The sequence below is a fragment of the Halichoeres trimaculatus genome, unplaced genomic scaffold, assembly GCF_033239565.1.
Source record: "Halichoeres trimaculatus isolate MK-OKI-2021-1 unplaced genomic scaffold, fHalTri1.1 fHalTri1_scaffold_4, whole genome shotgun sequence".
Taxonomy (NCBI): domain Eukaryota; kingdom Metazoa; phylum Chordata; class Actinopteri; order Labriformes; family Labridae; genus Halichoeres; species Halichoeres trimaculatus.
The window spans coordinates 5,229,172-5,254,995 of NW_027437182.1; the positions used below are offsets into that span (position 1 = coordinate 5,229,172).

The 25,824-nt window shown below is 39.7% G+C and overlaps 1 protein-coding gene across 1 annotated transcript in view; it reads left to right on the forward strand.

Annotated features, from left to right (window-relative positions):
- The window catches only part of LOC141789598 (glypican-1-like), a 66,555-nt gene that overhangs the window by 27,505 nt on the left and 13,226 nt on the right, over window positions 1–25,824 (forward strand). The window contains exons 2-4 of the mRNA XM_074669096.1: window positions 21,633–21,791; window positions 24,627–24,844; window positions 25,046–25,219. Coding sequence (XP_074525197.1) covers window positions 21,633–21,791; window positions 24,627–24,844; window positions 25,046–25,219 — 551 coding nt within the window. The remainder of the gene's footprint in view (window positions 1–21,632; window positions 21,792–24,626; window positions 24,845–25,045; window positions 25,220–25,824) is intronic.

The following is a 25,824-nucleotide window of genomic DNA, read 5'->3' on the forward strand; positions in this document are numbered from 1 at the left end:
TATTCAATTCAAGTATTCCTTCAAAAATTCTGAAGTTTTAAATTTTTCTAATTTCATTTTTTGCGAGTTTTATAATGTAAGCAAATTTTTGAAATAAAAAAAAAATGTTTTTGGAAAGGGATTTATACAATTTAATAAATTTCATAATTTTGCACATTTTTTAATTTTTTTTTGCTAATTTTTGAATTTTGTTTGAAAAAAAATGTTTTTTTAAATTTCAGAAACTTAAAAATTTGATATTTAAGTAAATTTTAGAAACTTAAGAAATTGTTTAAAATTTTTCCAAATTTAAAATTTTTAAAAAATATTTGAAATTTTTCCTATTGTTTGAAATTTGATTATTAGAAAAAATATAATTAAAATTAATAATAAAAAAAAGAAATCACATGTAAAATTTCATATTAAAAAACGTCTTGTTCAGACAACTATTCAGTTAGATTTTAACTATGTAAATAATTTCATACTCCTTGTAGTCTTCTCTTCAATGTGAAGATAAATTAGATTTTTGCGACTCCAGAATGACTTGGATCCAGGTAAGCTGAGTTTCCCAGCCTACCCTGTTAAAAAACACATAATTGATGTTAGTGGATGTCAGTGGCAGCCAGTGAGTAAGTGAGGGGATACAAAATCATGATTGACAGCTTTGTTGACAAATGTGGCTCTTGCAGCATTTTTTACAGACTGAGAGATTAGAGGACAAACATTATGATAAAACACAACACACACAAGGAGTTGACAAATTTTAGTATAATCTTCAAACTGACATAAGTATCTATTCTGTTGTGGATTTTTTTCTGTTTATCAGTAAGATAAATGTCCCCTACCATCAAAAACTTTTCCAGGAATCAGTATTCTTGTTAGCGTGTTATCATGCTGAGCTATGATATCCATTTCAGCTCATGACTCTTCTCCTGGTAAAGACTCTTTGTCTCAGATCTAGGTCAAGCCCAATTGCAGATACTATCGAGCAGGGGAGGTGAAAACCCAAGTCCTTTATTTTCTTAACAGGCAGAGACGGGGACAGGGAGATTGGCTTATAAGTAAGCTGAGGTGAGGGGGAATCGAGGAACAAAGCCTGGTTGTGGTGATCTAATTTAGGTAAGCTTACCCGCAGACTGAACAGGTGGGTGGGGAATCCTGGAGATTGGGAGGAAAGATGTTTGGAACAATCTGCAGTGAGCAAGGTAATGTCTTAAGTAGCGGGCGGACTGAAAACTGCAGGAATAAAGGGATCATTTTCATCATTTTTCTATCAGCATTGAAGACCCACATGTTCCAATCGTCATCTCTTTTTTTAAGACGCATAAATGATGACACATTAAAGCATAAAAGCAATTTATAACCAAGACAAGCCTAACTCTTTGGCTTTTCTGTTGTTGTTGTGTGAACTAATTTCTGCCAGACATGAAGATATTACACAAACTGAAAAGTCCAAAAGTGAGAATACACTTGCAAAACTCACAAAATGAACCATGGTATGTGTTTGACAGGCGTATTAATCAATAACAAATTGGTTTCCTGAGTGTGGCTAACATTAGTAAAGCTAGCACCACAAGCCTTCGGCCCTTCTTGCTGTGAAACGTCCTTGAGCTTGTGCTTATTGAAACGCTTCCGACACTTGAGTTTTACTCATAGACTGTATAAAACATGGACATAGCCTCCCTGATGTCACCCATCTGTTTCTGAAACAGAAAACGAAGCAGATCGGCTATAGCGGCCACATTTGTAGCGGCAAGGGCTTCACATATAGCTATAGGGCGTGTGTCGGTCACGTGACCTGAGCTGTGCCTCTGATTGGGTGAGCTTGCCATCTTAATATCCTCTGATATTGCCGATAGCAAAATTAGCGATTCAGACAGGAGAAGTTTTTTGAACCAGGCTGTAAATAGGTTAATTTCTGCTTTGAAAACAGCTTATTTTGGCTTGGCGTGTATGTGACTTCCTGTACTTCTGGAGCCAGCCTCAAGCGGACACTCAAGAAACAGCAAATTTTAGCACTTCAGCATTGTCTCATATTCTTAGAGCAGAGGTTACTGCTTGGTTTTACAGCTTGTTTTTAAAGCCCTCAATGGTCAGGCATCCTCTTATATCAATGCTTTACTCCTCCATATGAGCCTGATTGTTGCATGAGATTCTCCAGGAGGACTTTACTTATGGTTCCGAAATCCCAACTGGTCACAGAAGACCGAGCCTTTTCTGTTCAGGTCCCCAAACTTTGAAAGTCCTTGCTGTATAGCCTTTCATTTACCCTTTAGGTTTCCTACATTGTTTTATGAGTTCTTTTAATTGTTTTATTTAGGTGTTCTCAACTCTATTTTGTTTTATAGTCAAGCACCTCGTAACTCTGTTTTGAAAAGTCCCACACAAATAAATCTGGATTTGATTGGTTATAAATTAAAACAGACACAGTATTGAAACAGATTTATTCACTTTTTATCAGTCTAAATGCTTCAGACTGCTCTACACTGTCAGATACCGTCTATCGTCTGAGTTTGTTTTTATCTGGGTAGTAGAGCATCGTAGCATGATTACAGTAGCTGTTTTCCAGAGCTGCAGCTCCATCTAGTGGTTGGTGGCTCGGGTTTTGAGCTTACAATATGAAAAATATTAATACATTTTGTAACAAACTTGCAATTCTTGTTCCAACTCATGAGGCTCATGGTGTTTTATAGTTTGCTCGACCAAATGGGCGCATCCCATAGACTGTATAAAACATGGATGCAGTCTCCGTCACCCGTCTGTTCTTGATACCATGAAATGAAGCCAGTCCATGGATGCAGCTACTTTGGTTATGGCGCCGCCTCTTAGCTTCCTTTCGAACAGCTACAGGGCGCTCTTCAGTCACGTGAGCTGAGCTGAGTCTCTGATTGGACAATCCAACTTCTAACGTCTGAACCACTGAGTTACTAAAGAAAATCACTCACTGTACAGTGAGTGCCGATAACGAAATCAGCCCCAGGCCATTTTTTGAACCACTATCAGATCAATAAAACGGTTGTTAAAATGCTATTTTGTTGCTATTTTATTAAAACAGCTTCATTTTAAGGGGGAAATAAAATCATCCGCAGTAATTTCTAACTGTGAGGGATCTCTCTTGGCTCACAACTGCAGCAAATACTCTGAGTGATTATCTCTGTGATGGATTTTTACCACTGAGGGATTAGCTGACAGTTTTTCCAATCACTGATTTGCTTCAAATCTTTCCTCTCATGACTTAATTTTGACAATGTCACCAAGTTTCCAAATTATAATGTCAGTATATCTGTTTTAGAAGATCACCCAAGCTCTAACAGTGCGAGAGATGTTGTAATAAACTGTAATTACCATCAAAAGTGCTCTTTAACCATGTTTCATCAACTATAAATAAAAAACTCATTTCATAGAGATTTTTCCCTCCTTCAAAGCACATCAGAGATCCTCCACCCTGCAGAGCCGTTTGTCAAACTCCCATTTTCCTCCTTTGTCAGCAGGTTGAGCAACGGTCTAACATCTGGAAACTAGTCATTTGAGAGGCTTGGGTTATTCTTTACAGCGTGCTGATTCAGCTGCAGCGGGCAGCGCGGCGCTCGCCGGCCTCGCTCGGAGATTAGAGCTGGCTGTGCTGGAGCAGGTTAGATGCGTGATGGAGCACTTCTGCTGTGGCTGAGATTGTAATTGGATTTCCACGTCTCATTTAACCAGCTGGATGCCTCAACAGTCTCAGATATTGGAAACATCACAAGAGTTTTTCAAGTAAAACAAAATTGATCATTTTTTTGCATGCTGCAGAAATTGTTTTTAATTGTTTATCATTTTAGGGAAAGTTCAACCAGAACCGTTTTTATCCAGCTCAGCTGTGATGATACTCAATTATGATTAAACTTCTAATTACAGTCTGGTGATTTTGTTTATTTGTTGTCTGGAAAAACGAGGATGAGTCAGGACATCGATGCTGTTTTAGTGAGTCATCACTCTTTCTGCTTCAGTCTAAAAGTTTGACTGAAAGCTGAGCTGCTGATGCACACATTAATAACTTCAGAGTGGATTTCTCAGGCTGTGGTGTGATAACATGAGAGATTATCTTTGTGTACATTCCACTCAGTGTGACCTAAAGCCTCAGGGTATTATCTCTGTGCAGCGTCTAATGTGTGCCTGCCATTGTGCGTGTAGATGGATAAAAGCCTGGATTTCTAATTTGAATAATTGTTGTGTGTGTTTGTTATGAAATACAGTGACCTCATCCTCTTAATTTTGTGTCTGTTGACCCCGATCCAACTAATCAAGGCCACAAGAGGAGGTTTGTGTTCGTGTTAGTTCCTGTGGCGTTTCCACTGACTAATCCTGGGACAAGTCCCCAAAACTGACCTGTACCGTCCCACTTTTTGGGACCCTTTTGTTGAAGTGCCAGACTAAACCAGTTCAACCCTAGAAGGTGGAGCTACAACACTGCAGACTGTTGATTGGTCGAAAGAATCGTAACTTACTGTGCGACAGCAGCCGCATTTCTCCTCATGGCACACTGGCTTTTTCTATGGCTGTATTCAGACCAGAAAAGTCCTTTGGTCCACTTGTTTGGTCCGGACCAAAAGCGGACTTTATTTTTTTTGTTTGGTGCGGTTCGTATTCAGATTGTACTTTTTGCAAGTGGACTATATTCTGTAAACACATCCACGTGTGTGACGATTGATGCTCTTATTGGACAGCACTGACAAAGGGTGGCCCATGTGTGTTTGTGCTCTTATTAGAGCTGCAAAATCATTTTCAGTTTCAAGAGCAGCTCCTTCAAAGCAGCTTAACAACACCGTTTACAATTTTGGAACAGCGAAGACGAATGCGCGCAGCAAGGAGACGCTATGCTCTGCGTGTCCTGACCCACAACATGCTAGCAACAGCGTGGCTAAACAGAAGACGGAGGATCAGGTATGAACCAAAGACGGTTAGGTTACGGTGGCTTTGTAGGCCCAAAAGGCGCATGTATCCTGTAGTTAGTTCGGATGGACCTTGGTTTTTTATTCAGACCTGCACCAGAGAACCACGAACCGCACCAGAGTTCGTTTGGAAGTGGACCGAGACCACCTCAAAAAGTGGGTCTAGGTCCGGTTGTTTGTGTCTACTCACACCTGCATGGAAAGCCCGGACCAGCGTTGGAAACGAACCCTGGTCCGTTTAAAGTGGACCGAACAGTCTGGGTCTGAGTACGCCCTAAAACAGAACTTGATTGCGCTTTGTATCAAAGAGCCACATGCCAATGACAAATTTGCTTTTATCATTTTTATTGGGGCAAGGGCCAGTTTTTCACTAAACCCTTTGTTGCTAGGCGCCACCCTGTTGTGGCAGTTCTCTACTTTGTCTGTGTCTGTAATCTTTTCATCTCTTTTTCTTCATCTTTGAATTTTTAGTGGGTCATTACTTTGTATGATTCTTTTGTTGATCGTGGACACCAAACTGGTTTTGTCTTCAGTGATATTTTTACTACTCTTGATCCTGTGTTTGTCTGGAGATTCTACATGTAACCATGGCTGCATTGTCTACATATGAGATCAGCTGTTAGCAGCCTATAGCATGTCAATGCTAACTGGTGCTATGCCAGATGTTTCCCCACAGGGTGAGGAGAAGGAGGTGAGGTGAGAGCTATGAAGTGACGACATCGACCTGTTCTTCCATCCATTATTGTTGGGAACGTAAGATCTATCTCCAATAAGATACACAAGCTAGCAATGCTAACCCAGCAACAGAGGAAATACCAGAGGGCAGAGTAGCATCATGCTATTCACAGGCATGGCTAACGGAGCTAACACCAGACACCAACGCCACATTGGAAGAGCTTCACCTGCTGTGAGCAGACAGGATCCAGAAGACAGAGACTGAACAGACTGCTGAAGAAGCTCAGTCCTGGACCCTGTGGAGGTGGAGGCTGGCTGACTGGACAATGATGGACAAGCTGTCAGCATCTATTTTCTTATTGACCTTTTTGCACTTTCTATACACTTTCTTACTTTTGTTTTCTTGATTGCTGCTGTGACTTCTGAATTTCCCCTTGGGGATAAATAAAGTATTTTCTATTCTATTCATTTCTGTCATCCCAGGCCAGAGGGTCATTAGCTTAGCATGAAGACTTAAAAGGGCTAGCCTGTCTCTGCCTTCCATCACCTCTGATGTTCATTCCTTGATGTGATGTTGAATCAGCTCAAAAACACTGATGTAAAACGACTTTGTAGTTAGAGATGGGACCAAGCTTGCTGTTTTCTCCGTGCCAGCTAATCCCCTCCTGGCTCCAACCCCATGTTCAACCCCAAAAACATGAGTGCGGTTCTGACCTCCTCTTCTGACTCTGGCAGAGAAAACAAACATATTTTCCAAAGTTTCAAACCACTTTTATTAGAAGCTGACAGCGTAAATGGGGATTAAAAAGAAGACGCCACAGATAATCGTTAGTGACAATTATCCTCAGGAAAAAAACGGGCCTTGTTGATGTTTTGATGTTGAGGGATATTCATCAGAGTTAATCTGAGATCAGTTCTCAGAAGCGTTTGTAGCCTTAATGAGCCAAACTAGAAAGTTACTTTTCAGCATCTCGTTGGAACATTTAGTTCATCTTGTGTTTAATTAGTAAAAAAAATCTGTTTATGTTTGTACACTGATGCCGGTCAGTGATCAATGCTGGATCAGACTCGGGATAATCAGATCGTCATGTTTTGAAGCAAAGATGAACAGCTTGTGTACAAGTCCATGAAGTTAAAAATGCATTTTACCAGAGGGGAAATACCAATTATCTGTCTGTAGCTGGAAGCCAAACCAATAACTAATCCTGTGTCTGACTTAGAAGACAGCAGCTTGGCACTGTAACACACAACACATGCATAAAAACATAACAGTCAGGGCGGCATTAATCAATTCAAAGTGTCAAAGTGAGCGACAGAGGGGAACAGACAGCTCCTTAACTGCTGAAGTCAATTCTGTCTCAGCGTCGTCTGATTAAATCTGGGTGTTGTCAAGGCTGGAGAATTTGGCGTGAATAATGAAAGAAAAGCCTTGATGGGAGTTTGATTTCAGTTTCTTGGAGTTATGCTTGGAGAGTTTTAGTTAAAAGGTCTTTGAAAGTTTAATGTTGAAAGCTGCGGCTGCTCCTCCGACCCTCCAGCTCCAGGGTGTCTGCGCATCCTTGAAAAGTCTTTAAAGGTCTTAAATTCATGTATATAAAATTAAGGCCTTAAAATGTTTTAAATTCATTAAAAAATATACGCTGGTGTTAAATATATTACTCAGGGTCCTTAAATTTTTCAGGGCAGGACTAGTTAATGCTATCGACATCTACCTAGTTTTTTTCTGTGTTGGCAGCAGTCGGAGCTTTTATCTGCTACATAAAGTCCGCTCTGTGTTCGGAGATTTTATTGTGGTAGTGATTATCAGCGTGCACTGCCTGTAATGTCTTTTTACTTTAGGCTCTGGTGTGCAATTTATTTACCCAACCTGCAAAAGAAGTACCAGGGAATAACAATCTGTAAGATGACGGAGGTTGTGATGTTCAGGCAGAGGAGACAGTCGTTAAGCCGACACAGTCCGTCAGGAATACACGTCCAGACAACAGGTGATACAACACCATAGACTGTATACCCTGCATTTTAGTGATTTCAGATGAAACGTCATTTAAACGGGGCCTTAGAGGATGTATCGGTGGCTTTATAACGCATCTGTTGTATGGGAGCACTTTTGATTTAGTGTGAGCTCTGATGGCAGTGACAAGAAATCAGTAGGCAACGTAGTGCAATATTTAGCAACTTTTCAGACCTCTGTAGTGACTTTAATTTTGTTTTTAAAAAAAATGACTTTGGAGACTCTGATGTGATGGTATGTTTTGACTTTACTCTCCACAATGAGCAACAGATATTGCTGTTTGCTCCTTCCCTGTCCAAAACACTCACAGGTATACCAAGTCTCTTTACTCAAAGCAGTCCCTCTCAGCTACAGCCAGAGCAGACAACTGCTCGCAAATGATTGCACAATTATGTGTGTCATTGGTAATTTCTGTTGGTCCCCAGCCTGGATAAAGGAGGAAGCTTTTTATTTTGACATTTAAAAAACAAACAAGACGACATAATTCTTACATGGTATATCAACCACTGAGTGGGTCAGAGTCATAAAACACAGTACGGCACAAGTGAAGTCCAAATGTTGAATAGAAAGCCTTCTTGTATTTAATAAAAATATGCCTCTTAGTCCACTGGATTTATAGAAAACCTTCACTTTGTTTTCAAGTTTATTTCTAAAATTCAGATTCATAATGTAAAATGCTTAAAATGCTCCAATAGACTTCATTTTGATGTTAGAGCAGCTAGATTTCTCCTCTGGGGAACATTCCCCCAGACTCCTTAACTTTGTTGAATTTTTTTCTATACTGCAACTTATTCAGAGCTTTATATAGAACAGCTGTTGCTTCTGTTACTCTATATAGCAATAAAATTCACTAGACTGTAGGTCTGATTTATTGAAACAGAGGCAAGCTCACATCTGACAGCCCAGATCTTTAGCTTCAAAAAAGAAAAATGTGTCAGTTTTATTCCCAAAATAGGGAAGAAAAACACTTCTGTTTTCTTTCTTTAGGAATAAAATTTTCAGTCTTTTTTTGCCTAAATCTCTGTGATTACAGATGGATGCCTTTCACTTTTGAAATGATATGGTACTGGTGCCTGGTACCTGGCAATCAGTACCGGTACTCAATGGTACCAATTTTCAGTGCTTTTTCGTGTTTCTGTGGTAAAATTAATAATAAAATGAATTTTCTTTTCCAATTTAACACATTTGTTCTTCAATATATATTACCTTATAATGATGTGTTCATGTCCAGGATGGAAAATCGCCTACTCTTCCTTTCCCTTACAGTCACAAGGATGCATTTAGGCACCTAAACATGGTACCTTTGATTTTTCGTGAATCAATACTCGGTACTTTTGACAGAAAGAAAGACAAGTATCTGCATGCTAGCTAGCCAGTCTGGGACTGTGGGTAAGTGCCAATTTATGGAGGGTTGGTTGGATGTTGTTTGTTTGGATTGCTATATAGCAGAATGCCCCGACCATTGCGTGTGTTTACAGTGTTTTTGATTTTAAATTTCATTCAAGGTGGCATTGAAAAGTCTTAAAAAGTCTTTAATTTGGCTTGCTGAAACCGCAGATACCCTGTCAGTAATCATGTCTGGCAAAAAGTCTTGCTTTTGACGGATTTAACCTCCATCATGGTGATAAATATGGACTTTCTCATGAAATCCTGAATCCTTTGTGGATGCGTCAGTATCTCAGTGCGATGCTGGATACCTGTTCACCACCTGCTTGGCACACGTGCTGATGTCAGCCCGCCTGTCGAGACGGGCTCAGGTATGTCGGGGCTGCCACAAGGAATGCAGGGAAAGAATTTGTGAGCCGGAGCAGGAGGGTGTGACACGGAGAAGAAAGTGAGAGCCAGATGTGTTTGATGGGAAAAGGAAATGAACGGCTGTGCAATGTTGTCTTGATGTGGTCTCCATGGCGACAAGTATGAGCTGTAACACGTCTGCAGGCGAAGCCTAAAACAAGTTTTGAATTAAATGGATTCGCTAATGATTAAGGGCAAAATGCCCCGCAGCAGAACAGGGCTCTGCAGAGTCTCTAATGCAGCATTTAGCAGCAGGAGGGCTGTGGGAAACCACGCTCTCCTCTTGGCACAATATGCACCATTAAATGAATTTACAGCCATAAATATTACATCAAACGTCTGCACACAATCGATACTGCAGAATTTACCTCATCAGGATTCATGCCCGTCCAATGAGAGGAATCAACTATTCATATAATAAGCAGAGTAAGCCGAGCACAGATTGATTTTGCCTTGAGGATGTGCCTCATCTCAGAGTCTGCAGAAACCAGACGGAGGCCACGAGGTTGAAGGTTTGAGCCCCTGAGCCGCTGATAAAATGTTAAAAAGTGAGAGTGGGTGAGCTGCAGCTGAAAATAGACGGCTGTGATTGAACTGAGGAGCACTCAGGGTGGATTATGCTGATGATTATGGGAGGCAAATTTAGTGGATTGGAGAAAGCGGGCCCCGGTGACCTTTAACGGATACTTACTGTAAACGTTTAAAACCTGAGTGGGCGGTGATTGCATGAGAGGGTTTGAAAGTTTCAATCCTTGATGTTGCTTTGGGTTTGTTGTGTGTGCAGCACATTTTTCACTGCCAGGAGCATCAGACTCATATCAGGTGAAGTCAGTGTGTCATTACGGTTTACAGAGCTGCAGGAAAACCTGATAATCAGACGCCAGGAAAACTTATAAGGTGGAAAAAATTCCCCCAAGACAGTCCAGCTGCAGACCTCCATTCGCAGCAGACTCTCTAGGCACTCCTCCATCATCAAAACCAAGCAGCAACCTCCGGTCTAAGAATATGAGACAATGCGGAAATGCTGAAACCTGCTGTTTCACAAGTGTCCACTTGAGGCTGGCTTCAGAAGTACAGGAAGTCACAAACACACCAAGCCAAAAAAAGCTGTTTTCACAGCAGAAATTAACCTATTTACAGCCTGTTCAAAAACGTCTCCTGTCTGAATCACTAATTTTACTATTGGCACACAAGCTTGCCCAATCAGAGGCACAGCTCAGGGACACGTGACCGACAGGAGCCCTATAGCTGTACGCGATGCCCTTGCCACTTCCAATATGGCCGCTATAGCCGATATGCTTCATTTTCTGCTTCAGAAACAGACGGGTGACAACAGGGAGACTATGTCCATGTTTTATACAGTCCATGGTCAGAATGAAGTGACGTCAGGATATGAAGTAAAACTTTCACAATAAAAGTTGCCTTCAAAAAAATATTGGGTAGACACTTCAAATTTTTATTTTTCTATGTTTTGTTTACCTTAGTTTATCTGATTCCTTGATAGTTTTACATCAAGAAAAGAAAACTTATAAAATTCACGTCTCAAATAACACAACATGAATTGATGGGCACTTCCGTTTGGTGTAATGGTCTCATATCAGCAGATGATAACAGTTTCCCCAAGAAAACTTTGATTCAGGATTTCCCGTTTTAAGTTTTACTGAAGAACTGGGCCCGTATACATGACAGGCCGTTAGCAGGAAAAACGAACCGTTTGTACGAATGGTGAAAACAAAGTTGATTAGCCATGAGCCAGGCCAACGGGCTAAAAGAGTGTTTGATTTAATGGAGGTATATCTTACCATTACAGGCGCTAACGGCAGGATTATGACGCCTGTTTGGCTGTTCAAAGGCAGACATTGCGCAATACGTTACAGCTTGAGACGAAATATGCAAAGACAGAGGACAATCCTTCGGAAAGGTGGTGATGTGTAGCCACAACTTTAGATTTAGGAGACACATTTTTTCAGTGAACAGATGAGATAAGGGAGACAAACTGGCAAGGCTCACTGCTGTCAGTTTTTTTTAAGTTTGATTCACTTATTGATTTAATCCGTCTGGGTCCTTCCAAGATGTGTGTGGTGAAATGTTGAAGTTGACAAACTACTTTAAAAGTTATTTATTGAGGTACTGGAGCATTGCTGCAGCTCTTGTTTTGCAAAGCAGTATACATATTGCTGATTTTATTATTGAGGTTTTCTACTGTGCGCTTGGTAACATCACATACATTTACTGTGTTCAAGATCACCAAACTTTCTCCTTCTCTTTGTTTAACTGATTGACTCACGGATAACAGCTGTTTGTGTATTCTTGGAATAAAATGTCCATTTCTCCGGCTAAAAAAACTTTTCTTGATCTTCTCTCAGTCACACTGTTACCACTCACCAGGTTTATTGCTGTGTATAAGTGGTAGACATGCGCAGTTTGAATTTCTTGATGGGGTTTACCAGGAGGAGGTTTCCCTCAATTATGACGTAATCTGCACCTGGGTTGCTTTCATGGTGTAATAAGTTAACTGTATGATTATTTGCAGTCTTGCATACGGCTAACACTGCCGTTCCATAACAGAATGTTAGGACTAATGGTCCCGTTTGTTTAATGACTGAACGTGCATACAGGCCCCGGACGTTCACATTCAACATTCCCTAAGAAACCAAAAGTAATATGGAAAAAAATAGTGCTAGCTTGATGCTAACGTATAAGGGAAATCGCTTTTATGTGCTGGCAGTTAGCACTTATTGGTATAACATATCACAGTCTCTGTAAACAATACTTAAAACTTGAAATGTCAAAATACTATAGGACAAATGTTTTCAAAAAAATAAAAAATAAAAAAAACTTCCATCTAGGCTTTGGCTCAAATTATTGCTATTATCACTTTAAGACACTAGATGGCCTACTTAAGTCATTATGTATAACAAAACAAAAAATCGACGTCAGGTGACGTGAATTTTTTTTACTTATTTTCATTTCATTATGTACTGAAAAATCCAGATCCATTGACCAATTTCAAGTTTATTTCAATGTAAAACTTTTGTTGGCTTAATAAAATGTCATTTTGTCTTTTTTGTTTGTTTTTTTTTTTTAATTCTTTTTTGTTAAACTTTACATCCTTGCGTCACTTTCCTCTTACAGTGGATGGGGTCTCAGAGTAGAGCCTCCAAGAAAGTTGGCTAGGGATGCACCGATCCGATCCTGGTATCGAGTTTCGGCGCCGATCCAGCCCCTCAAAGTTGGATCAATTATTGGTGGGAAAGGATTGGTCCAAACTTGACACTAAGGCCAAACTATATAAAAAATTTCACAATCAAATAGTCATTTCAGTAAATTCTGAAGCATTTTTTTAACTAACACTTATAGTTTAAATAAATATTAGCTTCAGTAATTCCGTATGTACTCATTTTTGTCTTTTACTCAAAACATTACCATTCGGCTGAGACACAAAAGCTCCAGATGAGTGATTTCAGCTTTCTGTTTGTCTGGTTTCTCCTCTGTTCTTCCTCATATTTGGTCTTTTTCAAACAGTACAAATAAAAATGAAGACCCCACAGGGAGTTTATCTCATCATGGCTGGGCAGACTGTAACGCTCTGGTTATTCAAACTTACTTCCTTCATATTTCTCACCTCCTCAAAGGTGTCACTGTTTCCTGTACCTTGGAGTGCCTTTGTTTGTTGTGCCTCAGAGATTTAGGGTTAGCACTGCTCTATCACTGCTTTTCTTGTAACCTAATGGTTGAAATGGGATTAAGCTTTTGCGGATGAGTTGGTATGAGGGCAATCCCATTGATTCTGAGAGATAAGCTCCAGAGATGATCAGGGGAGATGGTTGGAGTTGGGTGTCCGAGGAATTGTGACAGAGTCTGGAGCCAACACTCACAGCTACAGCGCAGCAACCTTAAAAAGGCGTCTTAACCAGATGTTAACCTGCTGCTCTCTGTTTACATCACTGTTGTTGAGTAATCTCAGTACTATATTATTGGATTCTCACATGATTTTGGAATCTCATTTGCTGAAGTGCTCCACAAATTGGAGCCTGAGGTCATTACACTGTTGTCCTCCTTCCCATGGAGGTTTTAGATATCAGATTTTCATGGATTAGTCTTTCATCGTCCTTACGGCCCAGATACACAGATGCATACGTCTCACCAGCTGCTTGCAGGACGCTAGACAGCAGGAGTTGCGAGAGAGAAGAGTACAAGTACCTGTCAACATTACACTTTGACAAAGATGGAGCGGGCTGTAATGCTCTAAGTTGATCATCAAACTTACTTTTTCAGGTAACAAAGCCAAACATTGGCCGTTGATCTGCGAACAGCGCCACACTTTCTGCTGCATGCCTTGCTGTCACATGGCTGTGCATAGTTGTTGACGACTTGTGATATGCTAGCTTAACCTTGCAGAGTTTGCAAGAGTTCCCAGATTTCCCAATCCATATTTGAGCGTCTCCTCCTTCTTGTTTTGGTTGTAAATCCTCCAACCTGTTGACTCCTGTTCTGGCTACGTTCATCATGTTAGTTTGTTGCCGTGTTAAAGTTAAATATGATCTTATTTGGACATACTTTGTTTTATTTTGCAAGTAAATAGTTTTTTTTTATGGTTCCCGTGCACAACTTCCCGTCCTGCTTAACCTGCTTTTTGTGAAATTGACGCGTAACAGCATTCGGCATAAAACTGCAATCTGCCGCAGACAGAAGAAAGCAGTCTTCACATGAACTATTCACATTTTTTGGATGTAAATAACTATTCAAATATTCAAAAATCACCGCCCATCCCTATCCCACTCCATCATGAGTCTGTCTTCTTTTATGTTGGGCTGTAAAACCTCAAACCTTTTGACTAAGTTGAATATGGTCTAATTTTGACACAATTTGTTCTATTATGAAAGCCACTAGTTTTTGTTAGATGGTTTCCGTGGCCAACTTCCTGTCCCACTTGAGCCGTTTGTTGTGAAATTGAAGTGTCACAGCTCCAGCATCCGGCACAATAAGGATTGTTGCGTATGTGCTGCAACCTGCCGGAGCAGGGATGCAGCTGGACCACAATGAAGGGCATCAAGTGTGAGTTAAAACATCACTTTGAATGGAAATCTAACAGAGTAGAGCTGGACCAGAGATGCATCTGGTGTATTTGGGCCATAGGAAACTACATCTGTGCCCAACCAATCAGGAATGCTCAACTTTCCTATGTCCCTTGAAACCAGGGAAGCATCAGCATCTAGAGCCGGGACCAAAGGAGTCCTTCAAATCTGAAGTCCAGGTTTAAGGGTCTGAGTAAAATTCCACACACTTAATTTGACCCTTGCCCCCACATAGAAGTGATTTCTTCATGAGTCCCTGCTGTAAAAACACCATAAAAAGATTTCTGCTCCAACCTCAAGTGTCTCCTTTCAAAACGTCTGGGAACACAAACTGCTCCAGACTTGATTGGTGAAACTTTTTGTTTGAGGACGCGTCAGGCTTTCTGTTAAGTAAACAAGACATTTTTTTGGTCGAACCGGTTTTGATTTGGTTTTGATGTTAAGTCAGATAAATTATTTAGACTCTCAGGACTTGCTGAAATGTCAAACTGTCTCTTACGACCACAAGTGACAACAAATCCTCGGAAAATGTTTTATGATGCGGCCATCTTTCCCCCCATTGTCATATCTCCAGGCTCTGTCTCTGTCTCTCCATCTTGCGATGCTCTCAGCGTGTTATTTTTTCATGTGAACAAAGCCTCAGGGATCAGCGACTGTGTTGTGCCAATGTGCGCTGTTTGAAACCCTCATGTGTGTGCCCCCCAGGACATGAACCAAACTAAATATATGCCGAAGCTTGTGGGTAAACCAAACCAAGTCCTCTTATCTGTCCTTTCCTCTCCCTTCTTCCTCTTTAACACTCCTTTCTTGCAGAGTACCGAACAGCTTTGTTTTGCTTCAAGGCTCTGCTAAAAATGAGTTTCGGCCACGCTGACAGTCTCACTCTTTCTCTCGATGTGTGCATGATTGCACACTCGCTTTCCATTTCCCATCACCGAGCCCTCAAGCAAGGCACTTATTCACAGATGTGGTGTGATAACCTGCACTTTGTGGAACCTTCAGGTCTCTTTAATGTCTCTGTCTGCATGTGTTAGCATGTTTGCAAGCTTGCGTTTTGTACATGTGTTTGTGTGTCACCGCCGCGTTCAGTTGTGTCTTTCCTACTGCATTAAGTTTTTATAGCAGGATGCCAGCTGCTTCCATTACCCAGCAACCCAGGAATGCAGTAAAGCATATGCGTCTGTGGTAAACGCCCCGCCTCGTCTAGGTTGGTACGCAAACCAACAACTAAACGCTAACATTAGCTGCAGCGCACGAGGACCCAAAGATGGTGTCTGTGAACCGCATATGTAACACTGATGGTGTGGGTTTGAGCTCCAGCAGAGGAGGCTGGACTGAAGCGTGTTTCCACTCCATGGAGCAGCTTGTTTGATTCCTACTGAACCCACTGAGTCTTATTTTTTCTTAAGTCAGAGATTTTGCATTGTTTAGCGTCACCTTGGCTGTGATTTTAAAAAAGCTTAGCCGTTACCATCTGGCAATGTTGTTGGGTTATCAATCAGTGGTGGCGACATTGAATGTGTAAGATTTGAAAAACACTCGGGCTTCACAGCTTACACATTTCATCGTAGTATCAAACACAAACAAGACACTTTGCAAAATCTGAAACAGTCTTGCATCAACGAGGTGTTTTCCACCAGAGAACTTTATCTGTAACTTCATTTCACTGCATGAGCTGCCGTGTTATCACATACTTTTACGGAAATAGATCGCTAAATTTATCCATGAGGGATATTGATGAAGAAATATCACCGCGGCTCTGGGGGCTGATGGAGGCTCTGTATCTCTGGTGTTGGAAAGCCTGACAGCTCCTGGTGTTCAGTGCCTGATAACCTGATTTAGAAAAGGATAAGATCACTTGTTAATTTTTTTGAAAAATACACTGCAAAAACTGAAACCCTATCAAGTGTTTTTGTCTTATTTTTAGTAGAAAATTCCTTTTTAGACTCAATATGAGCCAAATTCACATGACCAATCCAGGAAAATGTCTTGTTTAAAGTTATTTAAGGACAAAAATGAGGTCTGAATTGCTCGTATCCAGTAAAAAAAATCTGCCAGTGGAACAAGAGAAAAGTTACTTATATAAAGACATTGTTCTAGTCTCAAGGAAATTTTCAAGCAATTTTTTCTTTTCAAACCCCATTTTTGTACTCTGATAACTTGAAACAAGACATTTTTCTGGATTGATAAGTTGAAAGTGGCTCATATTGAGTATAATAAGACGATTTTTACTTAAAAAAAGACAAAAACACTTGATAAGATTTCAGTTTTTTGCAGTGTAGAATCTCAAAGTTTTTCAATTTAACACATTTATTTTTCAGTGTATAACCTTGCAATGTTGTGTTCATGTCCAGCATGGAAAACCACCTACTCTTCCTCTCCCTCACAGTCACAAGGATGCATTTAGGGACCTACACATGGTACCTTCTGATTTTATGTAAATGAGTACTCTGTACTACAGAATCTAGTTATCTTTCTATTTGAAGAGAAAAATGAGGTCCGAATTGCTTGTAACTAGACAGGCTGATTGATCGGTGCCAACTCCCTTAATGTTGGGGGATCAGTGATTGGCTGGAAGGTCTGACAGCCAGCCATTGTTGCTTTTTGCTGAGACCTAAAACTCAGGACACTTTATTGGTTGTTTAAGTTAAAACATAAAGATTTTATTGTTTCAAAGGTATTGTTCAATGATTTTCAATACATAAGACTGAAACATTGAAGGTATATGCGGTCTTTTATAAAAAAAAAAAAAAAGCGGTATTGACCTAAATTGGTGTCGGCAGGTCAGGCTTTTTAAAGATCAGTGATCGGCCAGAAAATTGTGATCGATGCACCCCTACTTGTAGCAAGTAAAAAAAAAAATCCGCCAATGGAACAAGAGAGAAGTTATTTGTATTAAGACATAATTCTAGTTTCAAGCAGATTGTTCTTGTTCCACTGGCAGATTTTTTTACTTGTTACAAGCAATCTAGAGCTCATTTTTGTCTTAAAATAACTAGAAACAAGAACTCTTCCTGGACTGGTCAGGTTAATGTGGCTCATATTAAGTCTAAAAAGACATATATTTTTACTTAAAATAAGACAAAAACACTTGATAAGATTCTGTTTTTTGTAGTGTAATCGTGATTAATTGACTAATTGAATAAATAAACGTCAGGTTAGTCAACATCAAACTCTTGCAGATCAGCAGTTTGTCAAATACTCAGACTTTAAAGTCTCTTAAATCACCCTTCTTCTACAGTCTGATGCTCAGTTTGAACTTCAGCAGCTCGTCTTCACCATGTCCACCTGCCTCAATGCACTGAGTTGCTGCCATGTGATTGGCTGATTAGAAATTTGTGTTAACTAGCAGTTGAACATGTGTATTTAAGGATGGGTACCGAATTAGGTACTTTTATAGGTACCGACCGAATTCTGTCAAGAGTACCGGGTACCGATTCATGTAAAACCAAAAGGTAGGTTTAGGTACCTAAATGCATCCTTGTGACTGTGAGGGAGTGGAAGAGGAGATTTTCCATGCTGGACATGAACACAGCATTGCAAGGTTATATATTAAAGAATAAATTTGTTAAATTGATTTTTTTTTATATTTCATTATTACAAATTGATATTTTTTACCACATAAACACAAAAAAGTACCAAAACTTGGTACCGTTGAGTACTGGTACCGATTGCCAGGTACCGGGCATAGGTACCGTATCGTTTCAAATGTGAAAGGTACCCATCCTTATGTGTATTTAACAAAGCTGCTGAGCGATTGTGTTAATTTTTTGGATTTTATGCCATTTTAACCAAGCTCCTGTGTTTTATGTGAGATCAGGTTAAATGCTAATCAAGTAACTGTGTATCACCCTGTACGATAAAACCTGCGTTGTGTATCTGAGCGCTGAGACTGACGGGACATGAGTCGTGTGAAGAGGCTCAGGTGATTTGTAATAAAAAAACTAGACCACAGGTGATTTTTCTCTGATGCAGCTGACGGGTTTGATCTCACCTGCTCCCGACACCTGAGGACCAGTGATGACATGAGAACATTAAACCAACAGAGCAAAAAATATCTCAAGGTTTCCCAAAAGTGGATTTAGGAAAACAAGTGAGAGGCTATTTCCTGTCTCTCTCCCTCTCTCACACACACACAAGCGCACACACGCACACACACACACACTAGCCAATGCCAATGAAAGATTCATGCAGGAGAAACGATGAAGGCGTCTTCTCTTCTGCTCCACTTATCCCGTGGACAAATTCTGCCCCTCAAGCCAAACACACACTCACACACACACACAGAGCATACATGCACACACACACACTCATCGACTGTTAGAAGGAAAAACAGCCTCTGCTGAACACAGCTGTGGGGTTCTTACTCACCCTTAACCTTCCATGAGGGGGGGGCACACACACATTTATGAACACACACACTCACAAACATCTCCACCGTCTGGAGACGGATGCTGCAGACTGCTTTCTAAGGCTGTCTGCCAGACCTGGTGAATGTGTGTGTTCGAGTATGTCTATGTGTGTGTGTGTAAAGATCTTTATTCTGGCTCTGCCCTGTAGCAGCTTCCCCGTAAGAAAAGAAAAAACACGTTGAGGTTTGGCGTGTCATGATCAGGGCTGAGTTCTTGGCTTGAGGGCGAAGAAAGTCGATACAAAGAATTTTATCTTTTCTATTCTTATCAGCCGTAATCAGCCCTGCAGAGTTTCCTGGTTACACTTCAGGAAGATTATCCTGAGTTTTTATTGGGAGTCTAATGTGTGGTTCCTGATAGACTTGCCTAAATCATTCCTACTTTGTTCTTCATTTTTATTTCAGAGAGGAAATACTATATTGTTTATTTTATTGCTACACATTTACTTTAAAGCCAAAGTTCTGTTTTGCACTTCAGATATAGCGTACAGATTATACCAGGAACTCCTACAAAGGGGATCAAAAAGCCTTTTGAAATCTAAAACTATTTTTAATTTCATATTACATCCACATTGTGGCGTGTCAAAATCACTTGAATAAAAAAAATCCTCCTGTTTTTACAACATAACCATCTCATAAAAACAGGATTTCCCATGATACTCCTCTGTTTTTCCATTAGGCAGTTTAATGTGTTGAAGTTAACAGTTATGTGTTTAATGTTTCTTCATCAAGATGACGAATAAAGATTTTCAGGATTTCCTTAACTTTTCAGATTCCTGTTTTTTTTTTTTAAATAGTATCTCATAAAAACAAGAAATTAAAAAAGAAATGCACTCTTTTTTTTGAAATTGGGAAAATCTAAAATTTCTTTTTTCTGTTTTTAAAAGATAGTATCTCATAAAAATAGGAAATTCAAACTGAAATAAATCTTTTAATAATTTAATTATTAAATTAATAAAATTTAAACAAATAAATTAGAAATATCAAAAATATTTTTTTCTGTTTTTACAAGATGATACCTCATAAAAAAAACAGCACATTCAAAAAGAAATGAATCATTTAATTATTTTACTATTCAATAATTAACTATTTAATAAATAATTTATTTGTTTTTTATTGAATAAATTAAAGGAAATAATATGGAAAAAAAATTAAATAAACATTTTCTGTTTTTACAAGATAGTATCTCATAAAAAAAGTAAATCCAAAAAGAAATAAATCATTTAGTTATTGTTTAATAATTTAAATAATTAAATTGAAAGAAATAAGTTAGGAAAATCAAAAATAAATATTTTCTGTTTCTACAAGATAGTATCTTATAAAAACAGGAAATTCAAAAAGAAATAAATGATTTATTTCTTTTTGAATAAATTAATTAACATTTAATTAAATTGAAATAAATAAATTAAGACAATCAAAAATAAATATTTTCTGTTTTTACAAGATAAAAACAGGGGATTGAAAAAATTAATTATTTAAATTGAATGAAAAAAATTGGGAAAATCAAAAAATAGTATTTTTCTGGTTTTACAAGATAGAATCTCATAAACACAGGACAGATTTTTTTTCTTATTTTTGTGTGAATGCAATAAGCCACTGTTCATCCATGATTGAATAAATATAAACAAAATGTTAACAAGACTGTAAACAAAAATTTGATATAAAACCTTGCAACATTAACTGATAGATTTTTTTCTATATTTCTCTGTTGCCACAAGTTGAGGCGACTAAACCAGGCTATGTGCACAGAGAGAGTCTGATTTTCTACTGTTCAGCTAGATACAGTATCTTTTTGTCTCTTTTTGTCTATTCTTGGATGGATCAGTTCGTTCACACACTTTTCAGCACGCTATTTTGTGGTTCCCAGGCTGAAAAGTTTGGCTTTGCCTAGACTTTGTTACTGTTGCTTATAATTTCACCCATGCTTAGAGGAATTCAAGACACAAACTGAGCATGATGTAGTCTAAGATTGTTACACTCCTGTCAGTTGTTTAAGAGTTGAATAGAAGTAGGGGGGGAAAAAAAGAGTCCTGGAGTCTGGAGGTCCTGTGTTTTTTCACACTTCTGTACCTCCTGGGGCTGGGTGAGGTCTTTGAGGATGGAGGCAGCCCCCCCGTGGACTCTCCAGTGGTAGATGCTCTGCAGAGGGGGCAGCGGAGTCTTGCTGATCCTCCCAGCAGTCTCCACATCTCTCTGCAGGCGTCCGTGGTCTGTAGCAGCAGTGCTGCCGTACCACATGGTGATGTAGCTTTAGAAGTTGCTGAGGATCCTGGGGGAGAAACCAAACCTTCTCCCCAGGTGTTTAAAGCTGCTCCTGCTCCACCTGAAGCTCCTGGATAAACAGTGGCCGATAGGGTAATCTCCTTTGTCTTGTCCCTGTTGAAGATGAGGTCATTGTGAACACACCATGATACCAGGCTGGCCACCTCCTTCCTGCCAGTGATACGTCCTGTAACTGCGGAGTCATCTGTGAACTTCAGGAGGAAGTTGTCTGATGTTGATAAACAGGGTGTAGAAGATGGGGCTGAGGATACTTTTACCGGTCCTGACAGACTGGGTCAACCTGGTTTGGAGCACCTGGTCATCCCTCATTCTCTACTCCTCACAACTCCTGTTTTGTTTCAGCTGTCCCTGCAAATAAAAATGTCCAAGCTGCTTTGCTTTGATGTAAATGGACTAATACGCTCAATTATCACAGTTATGTTAATTAATTAAATAAATCAATTAACTTTGATGCCTCCGTGTCCTCCTGCCAGGTGAACAACTGAGGATGTGTCCTCAGGGCCCCACCTGCTGTACGGCCCCCATGGAGGAGAGCCTGGCCGCGCTGAGCGGCCGAGAGACCGAGGGGCTGATCAGAGAGGCCGGCAGGTCGCTGCAGGCAGCCTTCAACGCTCTCCACAGGAGCTTTGACAGTAAGTACAGTGTATGTGTGTGTGTGTGTGTGTGTGTGTGTGTGTGTGTGTGAAAGAGAGCTGCTCATTAAAGGCTGAGCCTGATACCAAAGCTCCAGCGCCAAAGCCCAGAGGAGAGTGACATTTGTAAGTTGCATCTGTGAGTTTGTGTTGGGTACAAGCTCTGGCTGTGCTCTGTGCTCAATCCTGTAACTTCAAAAAAGACGGTGTGTGTGTGTACATGTGTGTGAGGCATGATGTGTTTGTGTCCTGTGCGTCAAGGGGACCCCTGACTGGGTGTTATAATGAGAGCAGAGTCAGCCAGACACAATGAAACGTGATAAGCCGATCCCCTGATCTCAAAGGGGCAAACACACACACACACACATGCGCACACACACACACACAGAAAACAGAGGGGTGTCCCCCGGGGCAGTGGCTGGTTCAGCTAATGAGCAGTTGACCCACTGAGGAGCCGAGTCTGCAGATCACTGCACATCAGAGGAACAGAGGGATGGAGGCAGGAGGAACAGAAGGGAGGAAAAACAAAAAGCTAACGATCGAGAGACGGACGAACGTGGCAAAGGGAGAGAAATGTGTGATTAATTCTGAGTAAAACACAGAAAATCAAAACAAACATGAGCAGGAGAAAAGAAACAGAGAGCAGGAGGTGGACCAGTCAGAGGAGGGGGAGGAGGAGGAGGACACATTATTAGTCTGAAGGCAGCAGGCCACCTCAGTAGCAGTAATGTGGCCGCCCATCTGGTTGTGGTTACAGCAGGCTGGCACTGGTCCACATCCGTGGAGGCAGCAGACCAGTTTACTGCAGAGACAGCAAGCTGACTCCTTAATTCTCTGAGTTTGACCTCTCTGTTGCTGAGGATCCATCTGGCTGCAGAGATAATTTCAAAGAAAACCTTTAGATATGTTAAATACATGCAAATGGCATGTGCCAATCAGCTGATACATGAAGGGTTTGTTCATTCCCAGATTATATCTTTGTGTTTATAGGTTTTTTATTCAGATCCTTTGTCCATTTGTCAAGTATTGATACTCAAAGCTCCTGTGCGGAGTTTTAGCTGGTCTTAAGACTGAAAGCAACCTTACAAAGCACAAAATGAGCAAAGATACAAGAATGGTGGTTTTGTCCACAGGGGGCGCCAGAATCAATTAAAAGTTCCTTGAAATCTATGACAAGCAAACCAGCAGTAATGTTAAAAGTGGTTCAGTCCTTCTGGAATAGACCTCAGAAAAAGGTCCCAGGTAAAAAATATACAATAATAATAATAATAATGATAATAATAATAATTAACTGATTATTACTGATTTGGTTCCCATCCCTAGGTGACAAATCTACCCAGAGCCACAGCCGCCTTAAATTAAAAAATCAAAAAGCTGAAAAAAATATAACAATAATAAAAAAAAAATAAAAATAACAATAATAATAATAATAATAATAATAATAATAATAATGATAATAATAATAATAATAATAATAATAATAATAATAATAATAATAATGATAATAATAATAATAATTATTATTATTATTATTATTATAAATAAAATAAAATAAAAATATATTTGAAAAAAAACTATACTGTGGAGGTCTAAGGAATCTAATGAATGCACTTGTTTTTCAGGGGAAAATTTAGTATTAAATAGGTTCTTCTTTTGGTTCAGACTCCCTACTCAGATTTTTCAAGTTTACTCAACAGTTTAAAAAACTGTTCAATGCAGAAAAAGGTGATATTAGCCCAGCCCTTACTCAAATGCCAAAGAATATACTTATTTTAGGAGATAAATGGAGTAAGAAAATAGAAAACATTGTGACTTAGATTTATGAGATCACCCAAAACAATAATAATGTAATGAAAATAATAACTTTATTTATATAGAACCTTTAAAAACAGCAGTTTACAAAGTGCTTTGACAACAGACAGGAACACAACAAAAGACAAGGAAACAAATCAAAAACAGGACACAAAAACAAGACCTGAGCAAAAAGCACAAGGCAAAGGAACCCAGATAATACAAGAACCGTGAAACATAAAACGAGACCATGAGGACTGAAATAAAGGCTAAAAACTTATACTCACTGAGAAAAAAAGAAGGCAATTAAGGCAGTTTAAAAGCAGGACAGCAAATATAGAAAGATGAAATTATCATTATGATTAAATAAAAAACAATAATAAAGCAAAGATAAATAAGAATAACTTACATGAGCAAAGGATAAAACAATTAAGGTCTAAAAGGGAACCAGTGAAGTCATTATAAGTGAAACAAAGGTGAGTCACAGATTAGATAAAATCTGATTAAAAGAAAGTTACTACGCTAATATGCTAATATGTTAACATAACATTGAAGAAGTAAATAAAAGGATGGATGGATGAAGTTGTAGTGGTGGGAAATAAAAGATAAGAGAAAGGCTTAAAGACAGTAAAGTAAAAATAAGACAAAGATAGAAATGATAGACGAAAGACGGCATCACATAAAAGCTGGTTTGTTAAAGTGAGGTTTAAAAGTGGCCTAGATATTGAAAAATATTATAAAGCTTTGATAACAGTGTGAAAGAATAGTGTTCTTTTGTGTTTTGGTTTTTCAGCCAGCTAGAGCCTCTGTTTGTCTCTGTTTTGTTTTCTACCTTTATATGTTCATCAGTAAAAAAAATATAAAAAAAGATATTTTTTGTTTTTTTATTTCCCAAACAAGGCGAAACACTGATTTTTTTTTTTTTTGTTGGGACCCCCTCGAAAACGAGATGCTGCATCTCAAGGGGCAATCCTAAATAAATTCAATTCAATTCACTCTTCTTATCTTTTTTTCTAACTCTTCCTCTTTCTTTTTCCCCCTCAGCTTATTTCACTGAGCTGCACAGTCGTTCTGAGCGCTCCCTACAGGAGGCGCTGTCTCCACTCGGACCTCTCTACTCCCAGAATACTCGTCTGTACGGGGATCTGTTCACCGACCTGCGACAGTACTACCGAGGCTCCGCCCTCAACCTGGACGAAACCCTGACTGAGTTCTGGTCCCGCCTTTTGGAGCGCACTTTCAAAGCCTCGACTCCGACAGACGTGAGTGAACGGACTGTTTTAGACGATAAAGCACCTTTACAATACAAGTCACACTCATCCATTCATGTCATGACAAGTCTGACAATTCATCTTTCTTTTTTCCTCTTTGTTTTTTGTTTGATTTCCAATGAAAACAAAACTACACACATGAACATGCAGCTCTTACATGTGTTTCTGCCTCTCGCCGTCTCTTTCTGGCAGGTCAGCCTATCAGAGGACTACCTTGAGTGTGTTTCTAAGCAACAGGAGACGCTGCGACCATTTGGAGACGTCCCCCGGGACATGAAGGTGAAAGTCATCCGTGCTTTTGTCAAGGCCAGGTCGTTTGTCCAAGGGCTGACCATCAGCGGGGACGTGGTCCGGAGGGTCTCACAGGTGAGTGTGACACAGCGAGGCAGAGCTGGTGTTAAAAAAAGACGAGTGTGAGTGCCAGGTTTTGTGTCTCAGTGAGAAAAACTAGTGTTTCTGCGTTGCTGCTTGTGTGTGAGTGTGTGTGTGTGTGTGTTTTTACTAGACTGAGTCCCAGGAAAGTAGACATGATGGATGTGTGGTCGTCACACCCTAACTGTCAGAGAAATGTCTCCACCCTTAGAAAAGAAAAACACAGAGACCTTAAAAAAAAAAAAAACGAAGCGTCTCACAGCAGCGCTCATTTGGAGGGATGACAGCGCTGTCATCAATGATGTGTGTCCTGATGCTTTTTCGTCTGGCTGTGTCTTTTTTTTTTTTTACACTCAGGGACATTGTCTGTCTGATGCGACTCAGGGATTGTTGGTATTGACTGACCGAGCACACACAGTCAGAATGAGACGTAAACATATTTATTCCTGATGGCTGTGGATCAATGAAGACTATGTTATCTCCCACATTTCCTCACCATTAGTAAACACTTTTAATTGGCTGAAACCTCAAGCAAAGCCACACTCATTGGTAATAAAAATCCATCTGCCACGACTGATGGGCCAAGACAGGATGTGAGA